General features: G+C 50.2%; 1 protein-coding gene and 1 long non-coding RNA gene across 2 annotated transcripts in view; one reads left to right on the top strand and one right to left on the bottom strand.

Annotated features, from left to right (window-relative positions):
• LOC113477230 lies at nucleotides 1-3,793 on the top strand. The gene is made up of 2 exons (XR_003397861.1): nucleotides 1-732; nucleotides 1,996-3,793. It is a non-coding gene; the product is annotated as an uncharacterized LOC113477230 (long non-coding RNA).
• Nucleotides 3,794-13,823: 10,030 nt separating this feature from the next.
• GASK1A (golgi associated kinase 1A) overlaps nucleotides 13,824-24,717 on the bottom strand; it is an 11,107-nt gene continuing 213 nt past the window's right edge. Inside the window, exons 2-5 of the mRNA XM_026843435.1 lie at nucleotides 21,166-21,981; nucleotides 17,396-17,518; nucleotides 17,017-17,120; nucleotides 13,824-16,430 (exon numbers count right to left, since the gene is read on the bottom strand). Coding sequence (XP_026699236.1) covers nucleotides 16,220-16,430; nucleotides 17,017-17,120; nucleotides 17,396-17,518; nucleotides 21,166-21,981 — 1,254 coding nt within the window. The 3' untranslated portion in view covers nucleotides 13,824-16,219. The remainder of the gene's footprint in view (nucleotides 16,431-17,016; nucleotides 17,121-17,395; nucleotides 17,519-21,165; nucleotides 21,982-24,717) is intronic.

Here is a 24,717-nt window from a genome sequence, read left to right as displayed (position 1 = left end):
CCCAGCTCTCCAGCTACCAAGAGCCCCAGGTATTTTGGGCCTCAACGTATGGCATTTCCCTTAATGTCCTGCCTACTGAAAGCCATGGTCCTGCAGCGTGCCAGGCAACCAGGCTCTGGACTGCTTTGCTGAGCTTGATTTAGTCACTCAAGACCAAGCATCACCAGAGGGAGCTGCCTATTGTTCACTTGGAGGTGTGGCTTAAGGTAATTAATTCCGCAATTTAGCTAAGAAGGCAGCTCAAACCCTGCCAGTCTGGGAGCCCACATGTAATGGCAGGGCTTCAGAGAAAAATGCTGCTGCCAGTGGGCTCACTGTTTTCCCATTATACAAGCTGTGTCTGTGGTGACACCGGGGTGATGCTCCAGGGCCGAGGCCGGGAAAGGGCATGGGGCTGGCACGTGGTGGTGGTTTTCATCTGGCTTCCCCCGCTGAGCCCCCCGGGCCGCCTTGTCCCTGAGCCATGAGCTGTTTTCTCCACAGTTAACAGGGCGCGACGGTTCCAGCTGGTCCCAAGCCATCATAATTAACGCCACAACTTTCTCATTTCTCTCTGGTTTTCAGACTCGTGCCCAGGCTCCTGCCAGCTCTCATCAGCTGGCCCCCTGCTGCCAGCCGAGCAGCAGCAAGCAGGGGGAAGGACCAAGGCGACTGCCAGGAGATAGAAGCAAAAAAGGAGAATCAATCTGGGGAAGAGGCTCTGAGAGAGATGCTCTTGGAGGCCCCCAGGAGGTCAGTCCCCAGGCTTTGTGTTTCAGATGCCCAAGCAACCAGGGAGAGCAGTAGGCACCACCCCGGGTATTGGAAAAACGTAATGCTTTAGGACTGGACTTCTGCCAAGCAGCTTCTCTGTAGCCTGCTCCTCTGCTTCTGCCTCCTTTGACCAAATGAAGCAGGCTGGCTGTTGGCATGAGCAAAGGTGAATCAAGAAACCATGAATTTACAGTGATGCATGGTCAGACAACATGCACGCTCTCCTTTACGCTGTGCAAAATGGCACATGTGCCCCAGCAAAGAACAGCTCCTATCCCTCCTATCTCCTCACCACCTCTCTGAGCCCGCTTTAAGACCACCTGGTACTGTGGGTCCTGGGATAACTCCTTTGTGCAGCCCAGCTGCCTGCCAGGAGCCCACAATGGTGCAAGGTCAAGCTTTGCCAGGTCTGGACTGGGACTGGTGCATCACCTCCTACCTCAAAGGTTTAAAGTCTGGTCTTGGTATTGCAAGCCTCTCTGCATTTGGTGGCAGCTTCCCACTCCTCTCCCACTGGCTGTGGAGCAGCTCAAGCAATGAATAGCATGTCCGGTGGGTGTGTGGGCCTCAATCCCCACCATTTATCAGAGTTTCCCCCTCAAGGCATCCAGGGGTGGGGGTGGGTGTCACCTGGCAGGGCAACCAGCAGCAGGGCAAAATATGGTCATGTGGAATGTTAAAAAAAATTTGATTCATAGCTGACTGTGTTATAAGAACCCAACATATCTAGGTTTCCTCATGGATAATTCACAAGCAGAAATAGTTTGCTGGCAACAACTCACCTTGTTCTTTTTATCATATGTATCTTGTGTATGTTGCTACATTAAAAGCAACATGAAAACTTAGTTGTCTGCATGTACTCAGTATAGACATCTCTATAACATCCAAGGAAAATGAGCTGTGAAGAGCCAGAGTGCTTTTAAAAGAGGAATGCTTTACTGAGGGGAAAAAAATCAGCATTAGAAAGACATCCAGCAGATATTTCTTCTCTTGGTCTAGTTACATTTGTTATGGGAAAGGTGGGGAATTTCTACCTAAAGCTGGAGCCAAGCTATTACTCCAAACCAGAGGGAGAGTGTTCAGCTGAGAAATGCTTCCCCACCTGCTAAACCTTCCCCAACATGTAGAAGAGCCGTTTCCCCACTCCTGACAATGAGTTATAGCTGTACTTTTTGTCGCAAGTGATCTATGATGTTTTTATTTCTCAGCAAGGTTTAATCTTTAAATTCTCTTCCTTTGCAGAGACAGAAGGAAGGGAGAGGTAACAGTACTTGTAAGAAGGGCCACAGGTGAAGGATCTCACTGAGGGGTGTTGAACAAAGCCAGTCTTGGTGAGGGCTCCCCAGGCTGCAGTAAGGTTGTGCTGGAGTCACCCATGTCAGCTCTTTCGCTGTGGGATTGCTCTGTGCTTTCAGCTACAGATGGAGATTAGAGCTCGGAAACAAAACCTCCTTCTCTTTGACGATGAGTTCACTGGGTTTGAAAAAAATCCTTCTGGCTTCAGACCCCAGGTCACCAACTTCTCCCCCTCCTCTGCTCAGGACCCAAGAAGAGGCAAAATGGTGGCTGGTTGGTGCTGGTTGTCTCCTTCCAGCATGTTTCCAGCTCCAGGGTCTTCTGCCAGCCCTCAGGGACCCTGGTCAGAGCCTGGGGGCCAGGAAGGCTCAGTGACAGCCACAGGCCAGGGAAGGGACTGCTGTCCCCATGCCGAGAGAAGCAGGAGCCTGGCCTGCCAGATAACCCATGGCCTGGTGGAGGGGCCCTGTGCTGTGGAAGCGATGCTGAGCTCCGGGACCTACCGCATGGTACCTCACGGCAGCACCCACTGCGGAGTGCTGCTGGGCGAGCACAGCGTCTCCCTGCACCCGACTAGCTGCACCAGGGGTGAGCCGCAGCAGGTTAGACCGGCTCTAACACCAATACTCCCGGGAAACACCCAGAGGCAGCTCTCTGATGACCCCAACATCCTCCAGACACCACAGACTCACCTGGAAATAGGTGCAACACCTCACAGCATCCTCCTAAGACAGCATCCTCATAACTGAGCCTGGACTGAACATCTGGGTTGGGGATAAGGATTTAGAGGGAAGAGTGGGGGTAAGGAAGACTAATAGGGCTGGAGTGGAAATGTTTATTTTGCTCCAGGATTTTAATTTATGTGATCTGCCTGGTGCAGCTCTAGCAGCCTCATTGGAAACCAGCTCAATAACCGTTTAATCCGCAGTCTCCTTCAGTCCTCTGAAATGGGGGGGTCTCACCTTTCCCCACCCCCCCCAGCTCCACAACCACTAGCTATATAACAGAGGTAGGAGGGGGTTAACTCTTAGGTTAATTATTTTGAAAATATTTATTCATGACACATCTCTTAGTAAAAGTGCCTTGACAGGGTGTTAGGATAAATGATTGAATCTTTATGGAAAAAGAAGGGGAATATTTTCTGTTCCTGTCTGGTATCTGAGTGCTGATTAAAGTGCATCCCAGTGCTGTGGAGGGCTTGCAGTCAGGGCAGTCCACAAACCAGCTGAGGCTGTGTACCACACTTCCCCCTCATTAGCACATTTTTACAAACTTGCTTTCATGCCCTTAGTTCCAGAAGTTGCTCATCAGACACCTCATACCAGCCTGGTGAACTCTGCCCAAACCTTCAGAGAGCTCCATCACAGGCCCCTCCATGGAGGTGTCCTGCAGAACAACTCTCTGGGGGAGGATGAGGCGGAGGGGTGGTGGGAGAGGGCGGGGCAGGCGTTTCTTTAAGTGATTCCCCATTAAATGACTTCCATAGCACCATACTGTCTTTGTGCCCTCCACCCCATCTAATTAATTAACATTTGGCCCCGCTGCAACGACTGCTGCACTGCAAACATGGGGGGGAAAAGATTTTGTGCAAAGTGAATGATGGCTGCCCCCACCTGCGTGAACCAAGGTTGCAGGTTTGCTTCTGCAGTGTGTCAGAAGATGCTAACGTGATGCACCTTTCTCCTCCTGTACCCTTTCAAAAGTTTAGACTCTAATGGCTTGAGATTAAATAAAATTAATGGGTTGGATCATTGTAACCATTAGATCTTTCCCAGTCTTTTTTTCGCCCTGTCTCATGCATAGTTTTCTTCCCTGATGGAGTTTTGGGTTTTGATGAGCTGACAGGACTCGACTCCTCCTGGGATATGATGGAGCTAACAACCCTCTTGCGATTTCACAATACACAGTCCAGAAGGAGGCATTTCTTTGGCATAAGAGGGCAGAGGTGAGCGAGCTGGAGGCTGGCTGCGGGGAGCCACCCTGGCTGGCAAATGCCCATGGCAGGCACAGAGGAGAAGAAGCAGAGGTTTGTGTCACAGCTTCCAGCAGGTAATGCTGGGCTCTATCTGCTCTGCCCCTGCGGGTACCTCTGTAGGGGTCAAAACTTGGCCATGCCAAACGAAAAGTAACCAACCTTTTTAGAGGCCTCACTAAGCTCTTTTTTTGAAAAATAAGTCCATAGGGCTGTGGATAACAGAGCTATCCCCACAGGCAGGCTGTGATCTGACTTGTCATTTGGGCTTGGGCAGTCCTGCCTTTTTAATAAAGCAATATGATTTAATGGTATTGTTTCATACAGGGAAGAAGAAAACAAATTATTGATTCCTTACTCACAAAGAGGTAGTTTTGCAGCCTCCCTGTAATACCAGCAATGATTTTTCAATATATAATGATTTAAAAAAGGGATAAGGACAGCTCATTGTACATTTGAGCATCCTTGGCAGCCCATTTTATTATTATAGGAATACACCGTTTGCCTTATAGAATTGTATAAGCACTGTATGAGATCAGACAAGTCTGACCTTGTGCCATTTCTCTCCTTGGGTCTCTCCTCCACTGCCCACTGTAACCTACCACAGCACCCAGCAGCCCTTGAAACGAGTGCATTATCCACCGAGCAAGCCTGTAGCTGGTGTGAATCAGCCTGCTGACAGTGCTGGAGGAGATGGCAACACCGAGACCTGCATCTCTGCAATCTACTGCTTTGGTTTTCATGGAGCAAAACCAGGTCTTGGAGATGCCTCTGTTTGTCCCAACTCAAAGGTGTCCTTCATCATGGGAGCCCCCCTGCCCATGCTGGATGGAGATGTGCTGCAGTGTGAGCATATTACAGGCGGCAATCAGCTGGGAGGTGAAAAACAGTTTTGCTCTCACCTGATTAATGTAGGCATGGCCTGAAGCACTTTCCACTATCAGCCAGGAAATCTGTGAGAGGGGCAGAAATTGAATTTCAGCCTCCTCTGTAGGAAGCTGGAGCCCTAATCACTAGCCCATCTCAGAAATGTAAATTTTGTAGAGTAACTCCTGCAGACCTAGTTTGCAGCACACAGCAGGAGACAGCCCTCTCCCTGAGATGATTAAAATCTGATTTATGAGGCATGGTGGACAGATGGCATCTGTTTTTTGCAGTCAGTGGTCCCTACAGAATAAAAGAGGCAAACTTCAAGGCCGTAGCTCTGAAAAGACAGAGAAAAGACTTTACAGCCCATGTCCGTGCAGGTGCCCGCATCAACACCTCCACTCCCACCATGCCAGGGCTCAAATCCACCAGCCCAGCTTTTCCCCTTTCCTCTGTCTCTCAGCAGCCAAATGTTTCCTATTTCCCAGTCGTTCCACTGCCCCACATTGTCTAAAGCTAATGTGAGGGCAGGCAAAGAGGTGGGCAAAAGCGGTTAAAATGGAGAGTGCCTGGCTGCTTTGTGTAGCAGCTCCAGCACACAGGGGCAGAGAAGTGATAACACTGCAGGCATAAAAAAGGCAGTCTCTACCAAGAGCAATCAAAACGCCTTGGGAATATGAGATTTTTTAGAAGGACATCTGCAAAAGCATCACCAGGCAGGAACTATGGGGAAGGATTGAGCTGCATTTCCTCCACACAGCCCAGGGCCAGGCTGGAGCGGAGCCCCCAAAAGCCCACTCAGATGCCACCTGCACAGAAACATCCATGTTTTGGAGGCTTTTTTTTCTACCTCTTGAACTTGAAAAGTCATGCCCAGCTGAAGCAGAGACAGCTCCCACATGTGTTGCTTGTTTCCCATTTCTGGAAGAGAAGCAAAAATGAAGGCAGGGAGATATGTTGGTTTACACACAGACACTGAGTGCTGGCCTTTTCCACCAGCACGGAGCTCCCTGAATATCAGCCAGCTCTTCCCAGCTGCCTCCAAACATCCCTGGCACATGCAAAATGCTTGCTGTGCACCACAGCAGTGGAGTGTAAATAAAAAAAAGGTCTTGCACAGGGACATGCCAGTGCCTGAGATGATAACTGGTGATGACCCAGAGCACAAGGCTGCAGTGAAGCCCCTGTGCGAGGCTGAGCAGTCAGACCCTCCTTTGGAGCCAGGACTGCCTTCGTTGGGGTTAAGTACATCGGTGTTGTGCGGTGCCAGGGATGCTGGTTTCTGGTGTCCTGGCAGAAAGGGAGGTGGGTGCTGCACCTCCTGGTCCTGCCAAGGGCAGGGTGTCATAGCCTACAGTCAGGGCAATGTGTTTTTGGCTACAGGCAGGGCAGGAGCCTGGGGTTGGCCTGGCGATGGAGGGAGGAGTGTCATCACTGCAGGGACCACAGCAGAGGCCTTTGACTCAGGTTTCTTGTCTTGTGCTAAAAATACCAGCTTTCAACAGGGAAGGTTGACTCTCTGAGGACACCTCAAGATCACAAACAATAAACTCAGATATGTTACCCTCATGCTTTCTTCTTACACATCTGCTCACACAGGCTGACTGCTCTCAGCGCTCTGTTCTTCCCTTTTCTTTCCTTCCTTTCTTTCTCTACGTCCCTTCAAAGGAAGATTAAGCAGCAGGACTTTCTGATGTCCTAATCCTGCCTTTGTGGAGGCAGAAAGCTGGACAAATATCACCTCAATGTTGATATCAAAAGGCTTATTTGAGCACAGTCAAAGTACACGGCCCCCAGGTGGTGCTGGCATCTCCACGGGACCTATGGGGGATTTTGGTGACACAGGGGCTGGTGGCACCACATGCCCCAAACCACCCCTGTGAAACAGGGAAGGCCCCAGCATCACCCAGGGGCGTAACTCAGCAGGTACCTCATCTCCTCCACCAGTTGTCTCCTCTCCCTCTAAAACCCTGGGCAAGATCACACCAGCCACTGCTGCTGCCTGCCTCAGCCTGAGTTTCTGGCTGAGTCAAGGCCAATGAGGGAGGCTGCATTTCTTGCTGGGTAGCCTCTCTCAGCCACCCTGAGCCCACGTCTCTGAAGACTTAAACATTGTTTGCTCAGGAATGTCCATGTTTGATTAGATTTGGCCATGGGTAATAACAGAGTTAAAGTTTCCTAAAGCTGCCTCCTAAGCCTTGGGACTGCAGCAAAGCAGCTGGGCAGGTAAGCTGATCATGTTCCACCGAGGCATGCTGCCCTAACCTGCCCCAAAGTCCTCTCAGCTCAGTTCTGGAGCTCAGTTGTGCTGTACGAGCAATGGTTTTCTGGCTGGTTCTGGCATGGAAGAGGCAAGATGCCTACACCTGGCCAGATCCCTCAGCCTCTTTCCCGAGCCAGCAGCACTGAAAGCACTTGCCAGCACTTTTCCAGAGGCAAAGCCTCCTTAGTTGTCTGACACCAGCCCTTCCACTTCATCTTCACTTCAGCCACCAGCTCTGGTCTGAAACCAGCTTTTTGGTGGGAAGAACAGACAGAAGGTTTGTGTTGAAATTGGTCCTGAATATTCTCCAACCTAGGGCTTGCACGCCCAGCAGCTGAATGGGGATAGCAAGCACTGGCTTCCCTTCTGCTGTTTGCTCTGCAAATAAAGAACTAGCTGGATTTCAGCTGGTGGGTGTGCTTTTGCTCAACCCCACCACAGAAACCACTTTTCTTACTGCCAGGGCTAGATAGAAGGGGCCGAAGGCACACCAGGAGTCCCTGACATGAGGTGACCCTCCATATAGTTCCTTTATGTAGGGGAAAAATCTGTTTTCAAACTTATGTCTGCAGAGAGGGTCCTTTCTCAGGCTTTCGTGAGGGGTTGGAAATGGGGAGGGATGCTGGTCCTTTGCAGCACTCTGCAGAGCCTCCCAGCTGTCCATGGCAGCAAACAGCTCACCTGTGCCAATACGGGTGGCTTTGTCAATAGAGGAGAGCAGGCTTCTGCAGCTCCTCTCCCCATGTGCTACCGGCATATGTCTACACGTTTAACTTTTCTGAGACCAGTTAGAGTTGCTAAAGGTCTTGGAGGCTTTCATGTCTTTTATCTGAGGTGAGGAAGAAGCAGTGCGAGCTATGCCACCTTAACCTTCCAGCTGGATCCCAACCATTTGGAGGACCCAAGGCCAACCTCCTGCCCCCCTTACCCTACAGCTGAGGATGGCAAGGATGCAGGATTGGGTGCAGATCCGGGGGAAGAGATGGAGAAGGGAAGAGCACTCAGGGTGTGCAAGCTCATCGTGAGCTGGGCAAGGGCCTGGCAGCACCAGGCAGAAATCACCAGCCAGGTGTGACAACGAGCTTCTGGTCTTCAGTGAAAGCAGAGAGGGAAAAGAGAACCCTGATCTCTGCACCCTTCGCTTTCAACTTCAACTTGAATGGCCAGGATGAACTCTTTCTGTACACCCGTTTAAGGGTCTTTGCACGTGATGCCAGGTTTCACACTCAAAAGAGAAAGCAAGAAGTGTCCATTCTGTGCATACATTTTGCACCACCTCTCCCCCTTACTCCAGATCAAGGAAAACCATCTACATTTCCTTAAATTGAATGTAATCACCACTTACCTGCTCCCAGACTATTTACTGTGGGCAAAGAGCCAAAATGGCAGAGCCTGACGAACTGAATAAAAACCGTTGAAGAAGATTTGCCCAGTTGTGGCAAATCTCAGCCTCCTGGTATCCTGTTAGCACCTAGGTGCGCTTCCTAGAAGCCCAAATCTGCTGCTCAGCTTAATAGATCTCCTTGTTTTCAAGTTTTAACTCAGAGGAGCCAAGAACTTGTTTAAGGAAAGGTCAAGGCAATAAACCCCAGATTGTTTATGTACATAAACAGCCCTGGGACATAACATGCTTTTCTTACTCTGAGCCTTTTCTGATGCAGCCAGAACGGGCAATTAAAATCAAACACCTGCAAAACTATGGCAACACTTGCAGCATAGCTGGCACCACTGTATCCGCTAGCCTCATCCTGCAATAAAAACTCCATCCCTGCTCAGATATGGCCAAAAATGAAATCCAATGGAGAAAAACTCATCTGAAAAGCAGGACTGGAAGAGGCAGTCCCATGCTGCTCAAGCAGAGAGCTTGGCCAGCAGCACAGCCATGCTCGCCCCACGGAGAAATACCCATTATGTGAGCATGTCCTGTCACATTTCTATGCAGAGTTGAGGCTCACATTTAACTTGGGCTCTTCCTTATACCTGGTTTCAAACCCCCCATATTCATACGGTAGGACCTGGGGGCACAGGACCAAAACATCCCTGGAGAGTTTCTCTCTGCTTTCCCAAGGCTGACTATCTAAGCGGGAAAAATCTTCACCACTTTTGGGTGCTTTCTGAAGGCATCGCCACACGCTGCCACATGCTGCCATCTCCAGACAGATGGGAAAAGGTCAGGCAGCCCATATGCTAAGTTAACACCCCTGCGGACTAAAATATTAGTTCCTGCTATTGGTCAAGGGAAATCACAGGTGCCCTTCCTCCTCCTCTCCTCTCCTGCTACATGCTCATAGCAGGGACACCATGAGCCCCCCCTGTGCCTGGTGATGCACAGATATCATGAATTACAGCTGTCCATCCCAAAAGGAGGTAAAATGGTGAGCCCAACTGTCTAAACTGGAACTTGGCCAGAGACTGGTAAGGTAAAAAACCTTACATGGCATCCAAACACAAGCAGCAGACAGAAGCTGGAAGCACACACGCTGCCTAACCACCCCATGCATGGGGGCACGAGCACCACCCTGCCCACTCACTGGCAGCGGGGGTCCCCGGGGGGGGTTCCCAGTGTGCTAGATGTGAGAAAGCTCTTTGCACCCACATCATCTCTTGGATTGGTGATGCTGGGTATGACCCAGGGGAATAAAACCTGTTTCAGCTGGGAAGAGAACAAGTGAGGAGTGAAACCAAAAAGACCAGGGAAATCCCAAGGACCATGTGGAGGCATTCTGTGGAGGGAAAACTTCTCCTCTTTGGGAAAGCCTGCTCCTGTTTTTGGCTTGCCTTATTTACAAACCAGTGGATTTCAAAGCTCCAAAGCATGGCTGGATTTGTGTTATCGTCAGCACACAGCTCTAAACACCACATTGTTTTAAGATCCATCCCCGGGACAACTGTGGGGACTATTCAAAAATTCCTGAAGTTTAGGAATTCTTGGGAACACAGACAATTCTACCAAAACAGCAGGTATCCAAAATAGCTCTGGTTCTTTGAAACCTGACCACCATTTGAGATCCTCAGTCCAGAAAGAGCCATGAAGATGCCCCTCACAGAGAGCTGAGATGCAGGTCAGCATAACCCTGTAACACACCAGAGAAAAACAAGTGCCTGGGTGACCCTGGAGAGAAAGGTTCATTCACACTCAGACACAGTCCACCTTGTAAAAGCCTCACAGCAAGAGTTTTACCTCCATTGCTTCATTAATGGTGCCTGGTTTGGGGGATTGTCCTTACACTTCATTTGCAAGATTGGAGGGACGAAAACCCCCATGTCCGCGGCTCTCTGTGCTGCAGGAAGAAGAGGCAGAGCATGTTTGAGTAATCAGGAAGGGAAAGTCAAGTTTAAGAGACCTCATCCTCCAGAGCTATTTTGGGTAATATTTGAATATATTTGTAGGTCTGCTGTTCTGGTAGGATCATCAGTGCTCTAGAGAACTCCTAAACTTCAGGACTTTTGGCCTTGGTCCCCTCAGTTAGACCTGGTATGGGTTTTTAAATAAGAGCCATTCTTTCACCTCTGCACAGCTGGTGTGCTGCATTTTAAACGCCATGCAGGGAGGAAAGGTTGCTTCCTCCTGCGGCTGCCGAGCACCTGGGTGCACGCTTAGCTGGGCAGAGCCCTGGGAGCTGCGGTGTCTCATCCTCCAAGCGGCCATCCTGCTTCATCCTGCTTCCCCACGCTCCCAGCCTGAAGCAACATGCTGCTTCCCCAAATGTAGATATTCATTGGAAAGAAATGGTAACAGGGAAAAAAGGTGGTGGTGGAGCGATTTAAGGTACAGCTGGGCAGATGAGGCTGCAAGGGAATTAGGGAATTAATGATGCTCTAGCAGCTTGAAATCTGCTGGTCCAGAGATGAAACTTTAAGACGCTCTTGGCAAGCATGGGGAAAAGACAGCCAATGCCACCTGCTGGAGACAGCACTCTCGGAGACCCAGATTCATGGCACCGGTTAAACCCGTGTTTCTCAGTCACACCCAAAAAATCTCTCTTCTGAACCTTGAAAACCTGACCCCATGCCTGGGGGTCCGAGACCTCGGACACCCACAAGCACAGCCCCTCTGCCATCGCGAGGCATTGTTTCCTTTCCCCCAGGTTCCCAGTCTCCATTCCCCCGTTTGCCTTATCTGACAGCTAATTATCATTCCAGGGGTAATTGCTGGGAGAGCCATATGGGATCCATAAAGCGCTAATGCAGGGGGACTTTTTTCTAAAGAATCACAAGACCAGAGAAGTCCTATATATTATTGTTGTTGTTATTGGTATGATTGTCACTGCTGTAATAGCAGCCAAAATGGCCAAATTAGGTTGCGAAAACCGTTATTGCTGTGCAGACACAAAGACAAGGTTATTGTCCCTGAAGCCTTTCCAATTCTAAGAGGTTTTTAATTGGGAGGAAATAATATGTTCACAAGCTCTAATGAGAGAGTTACAGAATAAACTCAGACCTAAGGGGAGGGAAGGAGGAGAGAGGTGAAGCCTCAGTGCAGAGACCTCCATGAAGGGACAAAATAGGGAGCAGCCGCTGCCGTGGCAGCAGATCCAGGAGGGGCTCAGCACTTCTGCATGCATGTATGTGTCAGTTATCTAATAAGCCATTCCTTAGGCTCCAGTGATACTGCTACTTATACCATAAATTCAATGATCTTCCTTTTACTGGTCATTAATCTGTTTCGTTTCCTGACAATTTTATACTCTTTTGATAAACTATTTGTCTAACCGCTTGGAAGAAACAATGTCAAAAGCTGTACCTTAGGCGTTTGCCCAACTAATGAAGAAAATCCATCACCAGGAGAGTTTATCTATTGCTTTGCTGGATGTAAATAAAACGTCAGGCTAATTTACTTCCATTAATCTTAAAGGCCGTCGCTACAATGATACTTCTATGTCACAGTGGACTTTCTTCCTTTTCCACATAAATATTTAAGCAAGTACTGAAAGGATAAATAAATTGCCTTCTAAAAGCTGGATTATTTTTATAGCCAGTGATTTACCAATACATTTGGATTTACTTGCTAGCTGTTGCCTTTCAGGCAGCAGCCGGCGATGCTTCACCCACATGGGCATGGAGCCACTTGGACAGTTCTTGCTGAGCATCTTGTGGAGTCTCTGAGTGCTACCCCTGAGTGCCACCCCACCGGTGTCATCCTCAGACAGGGGGTGGCTTCAGTGGGTGCTCGGGCTGCTCTGTAAGGTCTGTACGGGGCTGCTGCAAAGGCTATTTGGTGTGCTGTGGCTGCAACGGGCGGCTCTGGAAGTGGCCCTTAAATGCAGCAAAAAGGCATTTAGTCTATGGAGGGTGAGGCCACCAAAGCACTGGAGCAGGCTGCTGGGGGGCATTCAGGGGTCACCGGCTCTGAGGGGTTAAGAACAGGCTGAACAGGAGTTGTGTGCCTGTGGGGAGCCTGGGGGGTGCCTGTGTGCATGGAGGGAGGTGCATGCATGTGTGTCCACACATGAGTATCTGCGTGTGTGTGCAGGTGGGCGAGCGCAATCGTGGGTGTGTGCATGCCCATGGGTGGGGTGCTGTGTGTGTGTTTGCATGCATGCACGAGTGTGCATGTGTTCAGCTGGTTGGAGCTGATTTGGTCCCTGCCTTCCTTCCCCCGGCCCTATTTTCTGTGTGCAGCCTGTTAAACACATGTCACTTGGATCACTGTGGAAAGAAACAGATTCCTCCTTGTGAAGCCCCACGAGGGTATGTGCCCATGCTCTCAAACACTGTTCCCTGAGCGCTGACAGCAAGCAGCACACTCCTGGGGTGCCAAGGGTGGGCACGAGGGTGCCGCAGGGATGCCCTCCTGTAAGGAGCCCCGGCAGGAGCACTGCCTGGTGTCTTGGGGAACACCTTACAGGCGTTTCCAGCAGCTCTTTAAGTGACAAAGGGAAGAATAAGGCAGAGGACAGCTGCATTGGGCTCTTTTTGGGTGATGTGTGGAGCAAGCAGCACCTCTTGCCCATGCTACTGGACCTCTGGGGGCACTTGCCTGCAGACGGCTCCACTTTCCCAACAGTCTTGCCTCCTTACTGCTCCTCTCCTCCATCTGGTCACCAGTGACACTAGCAAGAGCATCCTTGGTAGGATGGGGGTTGAGTTTAATTGCCTCCACTGGGATCCACCCTCACGTCAGCTCTTGCAAGGCCAGGGAAGGTGCCTTAACTTGTTTCTCCACTGTTTTTTCCCTTGCTTAGCTGCTGCTGTCTTCTTAAAGCCAAAGCACTCCTGCCTCAGCACCGCAGCCAACTTGGACCGTGTCCTTCTTTTGTTATCCCACCCCAACATGATGGTGCCTGGTGAAATTTGGTTAAAACAGCATCACTGCTGAGATGAGATCTTGCTTGTCAAGCATGGCCCTGAGTGAATTTTTATAACTACACTATAAAACCATAAAAATAAGTTTATCATAGGAAATATGACACATTCATAGCTGGAGCAAACTGAACCCAACACTACATGGTAAAGGCTGATATAAGAGCAAGGACTTCTCTGAATGGTCATAACCATTGTTCAAAGCCTCTGTGCTTTTCTGGCTACATAAAAAAGTCCATGGAAAAAATGACTAATTACAGGAGGCTAATGATCAGTCTCAGCAAGATCATGACTTTTGCCTCTCTCATTTATCCATACATGGCTCTTTGTTAAATCAAGAGTGATTTTTATTCACATGTGTAACTGCTTACAGATGTTCCCATATGTGTTTAGCCAGCAAACTCACGTTACAACTAAGAAAATGTAAAAAAAACTAGAAAAATCCCCACTACCTTGTGCAATGTTAAGGTCAAGCAGCTGCAACCAGAAACAAGGCAAAAACTGCTATTCCAGCAGAGCAAAGTCTACAGCTTTGGTCACCACACAGTCCCCCACCTTCCTCTAGATTCTTGCTGAGAACTTGGCTTATGTGGGATGAAAACATCTCTTTTGATGAAATTTCTCATTTTAATGAGAAAAACAAGACTGTGACTGATGCTACACATCCGAACCAATGCTCTTGTTACCATGTAGCTCTTCACATCATATTTTCTGGATTTAATTAGGTTACATTTAGTCTCCTTTATTCATATAAAGCTGTACTTGGACACGGCTTTTCACGGGACCCAGGATGAGTTAGTTTGTTCTTCATGCTTACAGGCCTAAGCTCACCTCCTGATAATGGATCCCCATGATTTGGGCTTTAGCAGGGCTACCCTGACAGACATCCATCCCATGGCACAGCAAACAGGGTGGTAACTCATGAAGTGGAGAGAGTGCTGGGGAAAAGGCTTTTCCTGAATAACTGGAGCACAGGACTCCAGGAAGATCCTGCCAGCGCTCTGGATGCTGATGTACCCACAATGCTGAGTGCTGACACTTTCTAAGAACACTTGTGCTTGATGATTCATGTCACCCATGCCTCACTTAATCTTCTCTTCAGCAAGAGGAAAATGGGAAAAAAAGGTAATTGCTTGCGCTTATCAGCATGGGTGATAAGAACGCTCACAGACACTAAAACTGACATGGAGCTGAGGAATGGAGCAGGGAAGGCATCAATGTCCACCTTTTCTGCCTCTCCCACTACATGGGTGGCCATTTTCTCCAAAGCTAGGGCAATGGGACAGCAGCACAGCACAGGTGCCCATGCTCGTCTCACTGAGACTTTCCAAAGGCACAAGTGACTTGGGGTGCCTCAAGCATACAGGTTCCACATGTAGCACTGGAAAAATGGAGGGCTGCTCCCTGAGGCCCTTTTAAAAAGCCTTCTCCTGGTGGCAAACCATCACCCCACAGTCTGGGAACTGGACGCTCCTGGCAAGCAAACACTGACTGCACGTCTCAGCTGGGAAACACACTGCAGAGAGAGAGAGGCTCTGACAGAGTCCATCCCTGTATTTTTTTCCTCCTGTTCATTTTGCCTTTGAATTATCTCTCAGCCCTGACACTTGAGAACCTGCCTGGCTGGGATGATGTTACACCCCATCACAGTGGGCGGCTCGGCAAGAGCCTAAGGGCTGACAGGAGCAGGGTGGACTCTGCCAGAGGTGCCAGCATGCTCAGAAAGCATTTTTCACTTGATTGCTTTCTGCTGAAATAGCCTGGCATTTTTGTTAAAAGGTATATTTGCAAGCCTTGGAAAAAGTTTCATGTAGCCATCCTTAAGAGAGCAGGCGGGAGCACTTTTTACAAGTGGCAGAGCTTGGGGTAGGTTTGCCTTTTAAGCCCCTGACAGTGAAGGGAAAGAGCAAGTGAGATATTTAACTCTTCAAATCCCACATTCAAAAGGCACTTTGACAGTGGCCCAGACCTGCCAAGGTGCGGCACACAGCACACAAGGCCTGGCACAAGGCACACAGCACATGGCACACAGTGCTCGCCAGGGATGGCACCATGGGCTCCCTGATGACAGCTGCTGCCAGGTGCTGCTTGCAGTGCCCGGTCCTGCATGGCCCCAGCTCTGGTCAGTGGCTTAGACTCACTCCCAGACACACCTCACCATCACCACCTCTGTGGGGGGAAAGACAGAGCTCAGCTAGGGTGACTTGTCCCTGCTTAATCCACTTTTAGAAAGCTTCCCTCTGTTTTCCCCCATGTCGATCCAGCCTCTCTGCCTGTGATGTTTTGGAAACAGCAAAGGCATCATCAGAAAGCCCAGTGCAAGCCATGGAAAGGCTGCCAGTGACATCCCCCAGCCTTCAGCAGTGCCTCTTGCTGCTTCTTTAACCCTTTCCAGGGTTCCCGTAGGCTGTTCAACTCTCCAAGCCTCCAGTTTTCGAAGTTTCTGGGATGGGGGGGTGAAGGCACCCAAAAAATCCTATGGATGTGCCCCTCCTTTGAAAATCCATGCTGAGACCATTACTTGATAACTACTGCCTTTCTCAAGCAGTGGAGGGTTGTTTCAGGAGATGTGTCCTCCTCCTTCTCTCTCCTGCTCTCTGATCCCATCTCCCTCTGCAGGGCATCCTACAAGGCGGACACACACAGACATTTTGAAGAGCCAGGTACCCACATGCAGTCTCACATCGCAAACGCCGAGGGTGTGAGGTACATCCTTTGCTGCTGGGATTTGCAAGGCAGGCATGCTGTGCTGGACGGAGGCTGGTTCAGCATGGCGAGTCCTCAAACACCGTCAGGCCGTGCTCCTGGAGGTACCGCAGCAGGATGCGTGCCCGCCTGTCGATGGTCTGAAGCAGGGGTCTCAGGCCCTTGGCACCGCCTTGGCTCTCCCAGAGCTCCCGGTCCACACGCAGCGACTCCAGCAACAGGCTCTGCAACCTGCCTGACCGCAGCATGGCCACTGCCGCCGCCGGGAAGCTGCAGCAGAGGAGCAGAAGAGAGAGGGAGGAAAAGGGTCACCCAGGGAAGGCCAAGCAGGGAGGAGGGGAGCCCCAGGATCAAAGGCCACCCTGGTGCTTCAATAAGAAATGCATATCCACCCGGAGGAACACGGGATAAGGAGCCTCCTGCTTAAAACTGCCCACGGTGAGCATGCAGGACAGCTGCATCAGAAATGGATCCAAACGAGCTCCAAATCAAGGGGCCTATAGCGTGCCAAAATGCCTGACAGGCAATGACGCAAGAAACACTGAAATACCTGATTATTAGTTATTTTTGTGCAGCTGCCAATTAGAGAGGGAAAAATAGGCTTTTGAGACTGCCATTAGCCACCCAGAGCAGGATGAAGAGCTAGTTTCAGGGCAGGGGCATGTGTGACGGGTTTGCAAGCCCACCCACCTGCCCTGTTCGGGGTGGGACATGGCCCCGCTTCACAGGGGTGCCTGACCTGGGGGGCCAGGAGTGCCACGAAGCCGTGCACGTGGGGCTGGTGTCCATTCTGCGTGTGCAAGCTCAGTCCTCACCCGGGCTGTGTCCCAAGGAGGGTGCACATTGCCCTTCCTACCTGTCTATGCCTTGCAGGAGCCTGAAGTTGAGCTTCTCCTCGGGGTGCTGTGGCCTGCCTGCGTTGTCGATGAACACCAGGCGAGACGGTGCACTCCTCCGGACCTGCCAGCGGGACGGGAAGGACAAGTCCGCTTGCTGTGGGGAATCACCCTTTGAGGGTTTAGGCTGTTTTTTTAATGCATTCAGAAATTCTGAGAGCATTTGGGGTCCAGTGGCTGCTAAAGGCCAGGTCACCCTGTGCCAAGACACCTTTCACCATGGACTCAGCGTGACCTTGGGACCTACATGCCCTTTTGCTGCCACCTCAGCCCTGCAAACACCTCCCAGGCACCTTCATCTTAGCCCCAGAGCAGCCCCTGGGGAGTGGGGGCACATACCAGGATGTGGACCAGGACCAGCTCCTCTGGGTTTCGGCACTTCTCGTGCAGCATCTCCTCCATGCAGGGCTCAGAGGGATCTGGCTGAAACCCACAGCAGTAGCGGTCCAGGCGGTCATGAACCTGTGGAAGATATTTGGGGACCTTAGCAGGGACAGGGGCCTGGGACAGGGACATCTGGTTGTCCAGAAAGAATTCTGAGAGGAAAATAAAGAATTTCCAAGGATTCTCAGTAGACGTGAGATGGAAAAGCTGCATACATTGATGAGTGAGAGAGAGGCAGGGAAGTATTCTGAAGCTGAACTGACTTGCAAAACTCCTTTGGCTTGGAGAAGAGACCAACAAAGGTGATGGTGACAGGCTTTCCTGACAGTGCTCAGACACCTTCTGCACCTGGTACTTCCACACTTTGTATTTGCACAGAGTGAACGATCATGCTTCCAGCTGAAACCAAGGGGAGACATACACAGCGAAGAATGTAAGAAAAAAAAAAAAAACAACCCACCCAAGGAAACCTAGGTTTTGAAACCTCATAAAGAATTTTTTTTCTCAGGCCAAGTCTTGGTGCACTGGATTATGGTTCCAGTCACATGCACACCCTTTCATCCATCCCTGTTGTAACCTGAGCAGTTCTCAATGGAAAGATGAATGGAAAAGGATTGGCAAGGGAAAAAGCAATCTGTGCCTTACACAGAGCATGCCTGACATTTAAGTTGGGCCACGTTGACTTGTTTTAACTACATTTGTGTTTAATAATTTGCAGGCGCTGCTAAGGCTCTGTGTTGTCAAGGCTGTCAAGCCCCCCCCTGCTTTCCCACCTCAAATCCCTGCAGAAACCCTGGTGCTGCTTGGCAGCTTCCAGTGTTTCAAACTCACCCTCAGAGGGATGAGGGACTTTTAAAAGACATAAATCTCTGTCATACCCAGCTTCAGTAACTCTTCCTCAGTATTCATGAAGCTTCCTCAGCTTTATCAGAAGCAGTCAGCACATCCTTTGCACTGACCTGTGGGGCTGACAGGACCTCACTGGTTGTTGACAGCCCCCCCCATGGCTGCGTGTTGCTACGACTATGTAAGGGAGCTGGGTCACTGCCTCCAGCTCTGGAGGCCCGTTTGCAACATTACAGCAAAACCCCCTCATATATACATAAAAATATCCCTTTAAAAGTTATAAATATATTTAAAATTTTAATATGTATATATATATTATATATAATATATTTAAAAATATATAAAATACATATAAAATATATAATATATATAGAAAATATATAGAAAATATAGAAAATATTTTCCAGTTGCAGCACAAAGGCATCCAACTCGCTTGATGGCTTGGGGTTGCTGGTGCCAACTGGGAGGCAGGGCTGGGGTGCAGAGCGGCTCCTGGAGCTGCCAGAAGGGTGGGAGCAGGTCTCAGGTGAGCCCAGAGAGATCTACAGGTGATGTCTACCCAGAAGACAAGTGACCCACAGTGGCTGCCTATTCCCCTCACCCTGATAATTAGCAAAAATTATCAATTACAGGCTGTGCTTTGAAAGAGAGTTCAATCTGAACCCCAACACTAATCAAGCACTGAAGAAGATGTTGCACACAAAGTTTGATTTCCTTGGCCATTATATTCATAACTCTTTGAGAAGCAAGATTAGTCCCACACCAGAGGCTCTTAAAAAATATCTAGGTTTTCTGAGATTTAATGAAACACTTGGGTCAGCATTTCACCATCAGGACACTCACTAGTTAAAAGTGCTAGAGCATCTTTTGACACGAAACACATTGAAGCAAGAGGAAACATCACATTTCCTCCATGCCTCTCCTTGGTCTACCTACAGGAAAACTCAGCACACCAGTTTCTCTCACACGTTTTGTTGTTTTTCCAGGTTGCACAGAAGGTGAAGACAACCTGAGGTGACTTACAGAGACTTTAATTGGGCTCAGACCTCCACTCACCCACCCACAAGTGCTTGTGAAACTGAGGTGGATTGGTGCTGGACCTGTGGAGGTGTGAGGTGCAGGCTGGACCTGGTGTCCAAGTAGGGCCCCAGAAGACGAACCAGCCAGTTTTGTGGAGATACTGAGAGCGTCACTGGCGTGTTGACAAGCACTCCCTCCCCCTGGTCCTTCCCATGTTGTTTATATTAATTTCTCCTCGTCAAAGTCTACACGGCTCTAATGAATGGGACGTTAAGTCTTACTGCTGGAACACAAATACATGAGCCACACATTCTCCTATCGAAGCTCAAACACTGTGAGAAGCTCATCTTCAGCCCCTCTTTGGTCCCACATGAAGTTTGGCCACCCCAGAGCATCCCCTTGGGTCAGACAGGGCTTTTCAGCCATGACTCAGCCTAGGATGGCTTCCCCTAGGGAAACCTTCCAGCTGGGAAGCGGGTGACAAAGGGCAGGGATGCAGCTGCAGGGCTTTGGAGCTGGTGCATTGTTGGCCCTTCTAAAGTGCAGGACAAAGCCAGCAGCAGCTGCCCCATTTCCACTGGCCTCGGCGTTTTGCCCCTGGTAAAGCTTTGCACTGAAAGGGATGTTACCTTATGGCAAACATCAAAAGAAATCAACATAGAAGAAGCCTAGTTTTAAGGCTATATGTCAATACCAATGTACAGCAGGGCTCAAAGCTTGCAGCCTCTCCTTCCCCAGCAAGGGCTGTGAGAGGCTAAAGCCATTTCTGAAGGATGCTATTTCACTGCTATAACATGCTGTTGGTTTGGTGTCTCTTTACCTTTACATGACTTTTCTTCATGGAATGCTCCCATTGGAGTTATCGAGGAAAAACTGTGGATTGCCCTTGGATTTATTCATTGCACAGTTTTAGCCCTCCAAGGGAAAGTCTCCTTAAAACTAGATACTTTCTGCTGGAGACTCAGCCTTTCCATTGCTCTTGACAGCATTTTGGCCTGGGGAAGGCAAGAGATTTGGTTAATCTTCTCATTTCTCTGGTTGTTTCAGCTAAAATATTTCCAAGCCCAGCTAGGACTGCTCCACCTCTGCCAGCCATAGTCTGAGGTTATAAAGATTAATGGTCAGGCTTTGCCAAAAAAAGAGAGAATAATGAGAACATATATTTTAATAGTCGGTTTTCATTTCTTATTTTAATACTTGCCCTTTCAGGCAGTTTCCCCTTGTCTGATAACCAAAGCTCCAGCCTCAAGATCCCTAAACAGGATTTTTTCCATAAAAATCACTTTTGCCTCGTCACAGCTGCCCTCTAAGAAACGATAACTCTCTGGGACGCTGTCGTAATCCCTCATAGCAGCAGGGTATGATTTTCCAGACAGAAGATTAAGCACTGTTAATCCCAAGGAGGAGGAGAAAAGCAGTGCTGTATGAAGGGGCAGGGCTCCTGATTGCCAACGCCAGCAGTGTGTCCCCAGGGTTGGATCTGATGGGGCTAATGCAGATCACCCTGTTTGTCCCTAGGGATGCCCCATCCCGAGCCTCTGCTGGCATCCATGCAAAGTGGAGGCAGTGGAGCTGCACTGGGAGAAAGCTTGGCCACATGGGAGTGGACCTGCTGCATCTGAAACCTGCCTGTGTTTCCCCTGCAAGTCCCAAGCACAGACCATGCTCAGGCCAAACTGCTCCTGCACAAAGCTCTGCAGCTCCCCGTTAGCTAATGACTAAAAATACATTCTGAGAAACCGCAGCCTATGCAACCCCCCCAGAGAAGGAGACCACGGTCAGACAAGGTGGGCACAGGCACAGGGGGACCTGGGTGGCACAACTGGTGGGACCAGTGGTCTCCATCACCCCAGTCCTACCTGAAGAAGAAAGTCAAAGAGGGCCAGGCGGCTCCACTCGCCGTGTGGGATGCTGGAGCAGGGAGTATCCTCGGATACCGATGTCAATCCGTGGGGCCGCAGCATCTCCTGGTACTGCAGCCACCTCAGGGCGCAGGAGTTCTGGTCATTGTTGGCATCCTCTAGGTGCTGAAGGTCAGGTGCCCACCAGATGATGGGTCGCAGGGAGCCGTCGGTGTAGCTGTAGGGCAGGAGGTGGCTGGTGAAGCGCCGGGCCACGGCGGGCAGGCTGCGGTTCAGCCCTAACACTCTGTCCAGGTGGAAGGCCAGCACCTCATAGAGGTCCCCAGGGCGCTTGATGAGCCCGCAGCGCCCGTCCCCGCAGTCCCCCTCCGGGCTGGCTGGTGAGACATCCTTCTCAGTGTCACCCGCGGCCCGCAGCCCCACTCGCAGGACCTGCCCGTGGGCTGGGATGCGGGTTTTGGAGACCACCTGCCCACAAGCCAGCAGCCGCATCTTCTGGAGGTCGTCATCGGAGAACCACGGGGGAGTATCCCCCGCCACCCCCCGCCGCCGCCTCCTGCCCCAGCCAGGGGGCTCATCCCGCCGCAGGCGACTGAGGGGTACAGGGAGCCTTTTGCTGCGGGCTCGCTCCCTGGATAAGGGGGTGGCCGCCTCTCGCTGGGGACCTGGGGGGGACGATGCTGGCAGCGGGTGGGGGGTGCGGTCCAGCGGTGGGAGCAGGCAGGCCAGGGCCAGCAGGGCCAGGGCCAGCAGCACCCCAAGGGCTGCCGGGGCGGGGGGCTTCAGCCCCATCCTTCGCCACAGTCGCTGGGCCTGTGGAGAGAGAAAGGGAAAATGTTACCAGAGGTCCCCACATAGTGCTATGGCCACGGATCCAGACCCCTGTGCCCCCCATCCCAGGCAGAGCTCTCAATAAGCTTAATGGGGTTTGCTTTGAAGGAGCAGCCCCTCTGCTTGTGTGCTCCCTGGGAAAGGTGTTCCCCAAGCACTACACTGCCTCCACAGCACTGTAGCAGGAAAGGTACAGCTGGTGGCATGATTTATGCTAGAAATTAGCCACAGTCCCTTCAGAAGAAGGTCAGAGCAAGGGCTGCCCTGCCACAAATGCTGCCATGCCTGCAGTGCTGATGTACAGGATCACCTTATGGGCAATAAGTTCTTCATGGTCAAATATTTTGCTTTAAAGATTCAAGAAATTAAAAAGAAAAAAATAAAATAGACCGAACCAGAGCAAATTCCTGGTTGGATATGAACCTTTTGCAGTTGCTAAGAGGTTTTTATCTTTCAGACCTTACTCTGGGCACCCTCAGTGTTTCCTATCCTGGTTGCACACTGAACCCATAACCTGGATCTCCACACCCTCATCCACAGGACGTCTCAATATGTGCCAAAACTCAGTCCCTGGAGCTTTGCCCATCACTGTGTCTGGCAAAAGCAAGGCAGCTCCAAGTGCCAGTCAGGAGCTGTGACAGCCTGTATTTAAAAAGGATGCAAACTGCTGTATCTGAAACCTAAAATATTCTGATTCCCAGCACCAAAGAACTGCCTTTAGATGGCTGCTACTGGGTTTTGGTGTATATATCTTTATGTACGCACCTTTTTATTTTTTCCCCCCCTTTTAGTCATACTTTCTACTCTGAACAGACTTATAAAAAATATACAGGCTGGAAAGGCAGTTATAAGCAAATACTGTTACAAGCAAATACAAGTCTCCCCACATTGCTAAGCTCATATCTCCCCTTTGTCCTAGAGCAATCCCATGCGTACAGCTGGGGCTGCCCTGAGCACAGCACCTCCTCATTCAGGGTGAGGCAGAGGGATGCAATAAGGCAGCACTGGGAGATCCTCCCAGCCCACCCCATCCCTGGGCCGCACTGCAATCGTGCCATGCTCACCTGGGCTTGGCAATCTTAACACATTTTGTGGTGGCTGAAGTGTCAAAAGGCCCCTTGGTGCCATCTCTCTGCTATACAACAGGCTTTTCCAAGTGGCTTGAACCCCTGTTGGAAGTCAAGGCAATGTTTAAGTAGATACCTTTTTTTGCAATTATTTATTTTGGAAGCACAAATATATCCATGGCAGACACAGTGGGACAATATATTGCCAAAGAAGGGATAAGAGGTTGTTTCTAAGAGGAAAAGCTTGAAAAAAAGAGAGCTAAAAAGCTGGGAAGGTGAGAGCCAGCAGCCAGAATAACTTCCAGAAGGCAGCTAGGAGAGCAGAAGCATTCCCAGACACTGGGCTTTTAGGACCACAGGCTCCCACCGCCTGCAGGGACCCGCCACCAGCACGACTCCAGCCTCAAAGCTGCCCTGGGCAACATCAGCACATGAGCCCCTTCATAAGCTGATCCAGCGCTATTCTAAAATCCGTCAGGTTTCGTGCCCTCACCACAGGGAAGCTGCTTCAACTGGCCCAGCGGTGAGGAACCACATCCCTACCAAAACCACTACATCAGTCGAGGTGGATAAGAGGAGCCACAAAGCCACCAACTCACTGGCAGCCCCCATGGGGATTTTCCTTCAAGGTCTCCCTCTCAAGGACTGAGCAGATTTAATGCAGCTTACAAGAGCTAGTGATGGTGCATTTGGAGTGATTCAGCTTTACAGCTCTCATTTAACTGTTTCTCTCCCAGAAAGACAATGTAGTGCAGCAAAATATATTTGCCAGGTCAAATTCTCTGCTCACACACGGCTTACACCAGCCTCTGCCAGGAGCCCAGGCTGTCTGGTGTGGGGCTTCGGGACCTGCCAGGGTACTCCCTGTTTTAGCTCTCCCTTAGAGCCCTGGAGTGAAAAGGAGATAGTCCAAGGTGATACCATTCAGAGTGATGTCCTGTCCTAGATAACAGGCAGGCTTATTCAAGGTTTGGTATTAACTGTCCCAGGCATCATAGTACACAGCTAAATTATTGCCTTAGGCCCCCTTTTGACCAGGGGATGAGCATGAATACCCCTGAGCAGCCCTGAGGGGCAGCAGGACATCTGTCAAGTGGCTGGTTGTGATACCTCCCCAGTGCTCTCCTGCCTGGATGGAATAATAATTTGCTGTGGAACCACAGCCAACACATACTGGCACAGGCAACACCCAAGCTCAGCTACCCAAAATCTTCATGCCCTGCATTTCAAGCAAGTCCTGCAGAGTGCAGACACACACTTATTCCTAAGCAACCCAGGTCTGGCATCCTGAACAAGAGTTTAGGGGATGTGCAATGTCTAAATCATAGTTTAAGCATGGTAAAATAATGCTGTGGCATAAAAAGGCCAGATCCTGATATCCTGATATCCCTACTCCTTTCAAATCATTCCTGTAAGTACTTCACAATCTGTCCCTTCAACCTCAAAACACACTGAATTACTGCAATGACATCTATGGAGTTAATCCTGATGGACAGGATTAACGGTAAATCTCAGTACTCCCATCTGCATCCAGCTGAGTTCCCTTCCCAATCCACTTTTCCATGGGCAACTTTTCCCAGTGCCTCCCCTATCCCACCCTTCTGGAGAGACACAGCCCACACTGCTCTCACCAACACCCCCCCACCCGCTG

The sequence above is a fragment of the Athene cunicularia genome (assembly GCF_003259725.1).
Source record: "Athene cunicularia isolate RWA chromosome 2 unlocalized genomic scaffold, athCun1 chr2_part1, whole genome shotgun sequence".
NCBI lineage: Eukaryota > Metazoa > Chordata > Aves > Strigiformes > Strigidae > Athene > Athene cunicularia.
The sequence above is the reverse complement of the archived record's forward strand: the minus strand, read 5'-3'. Positions and strand labels throughout refer to the sequence as shown.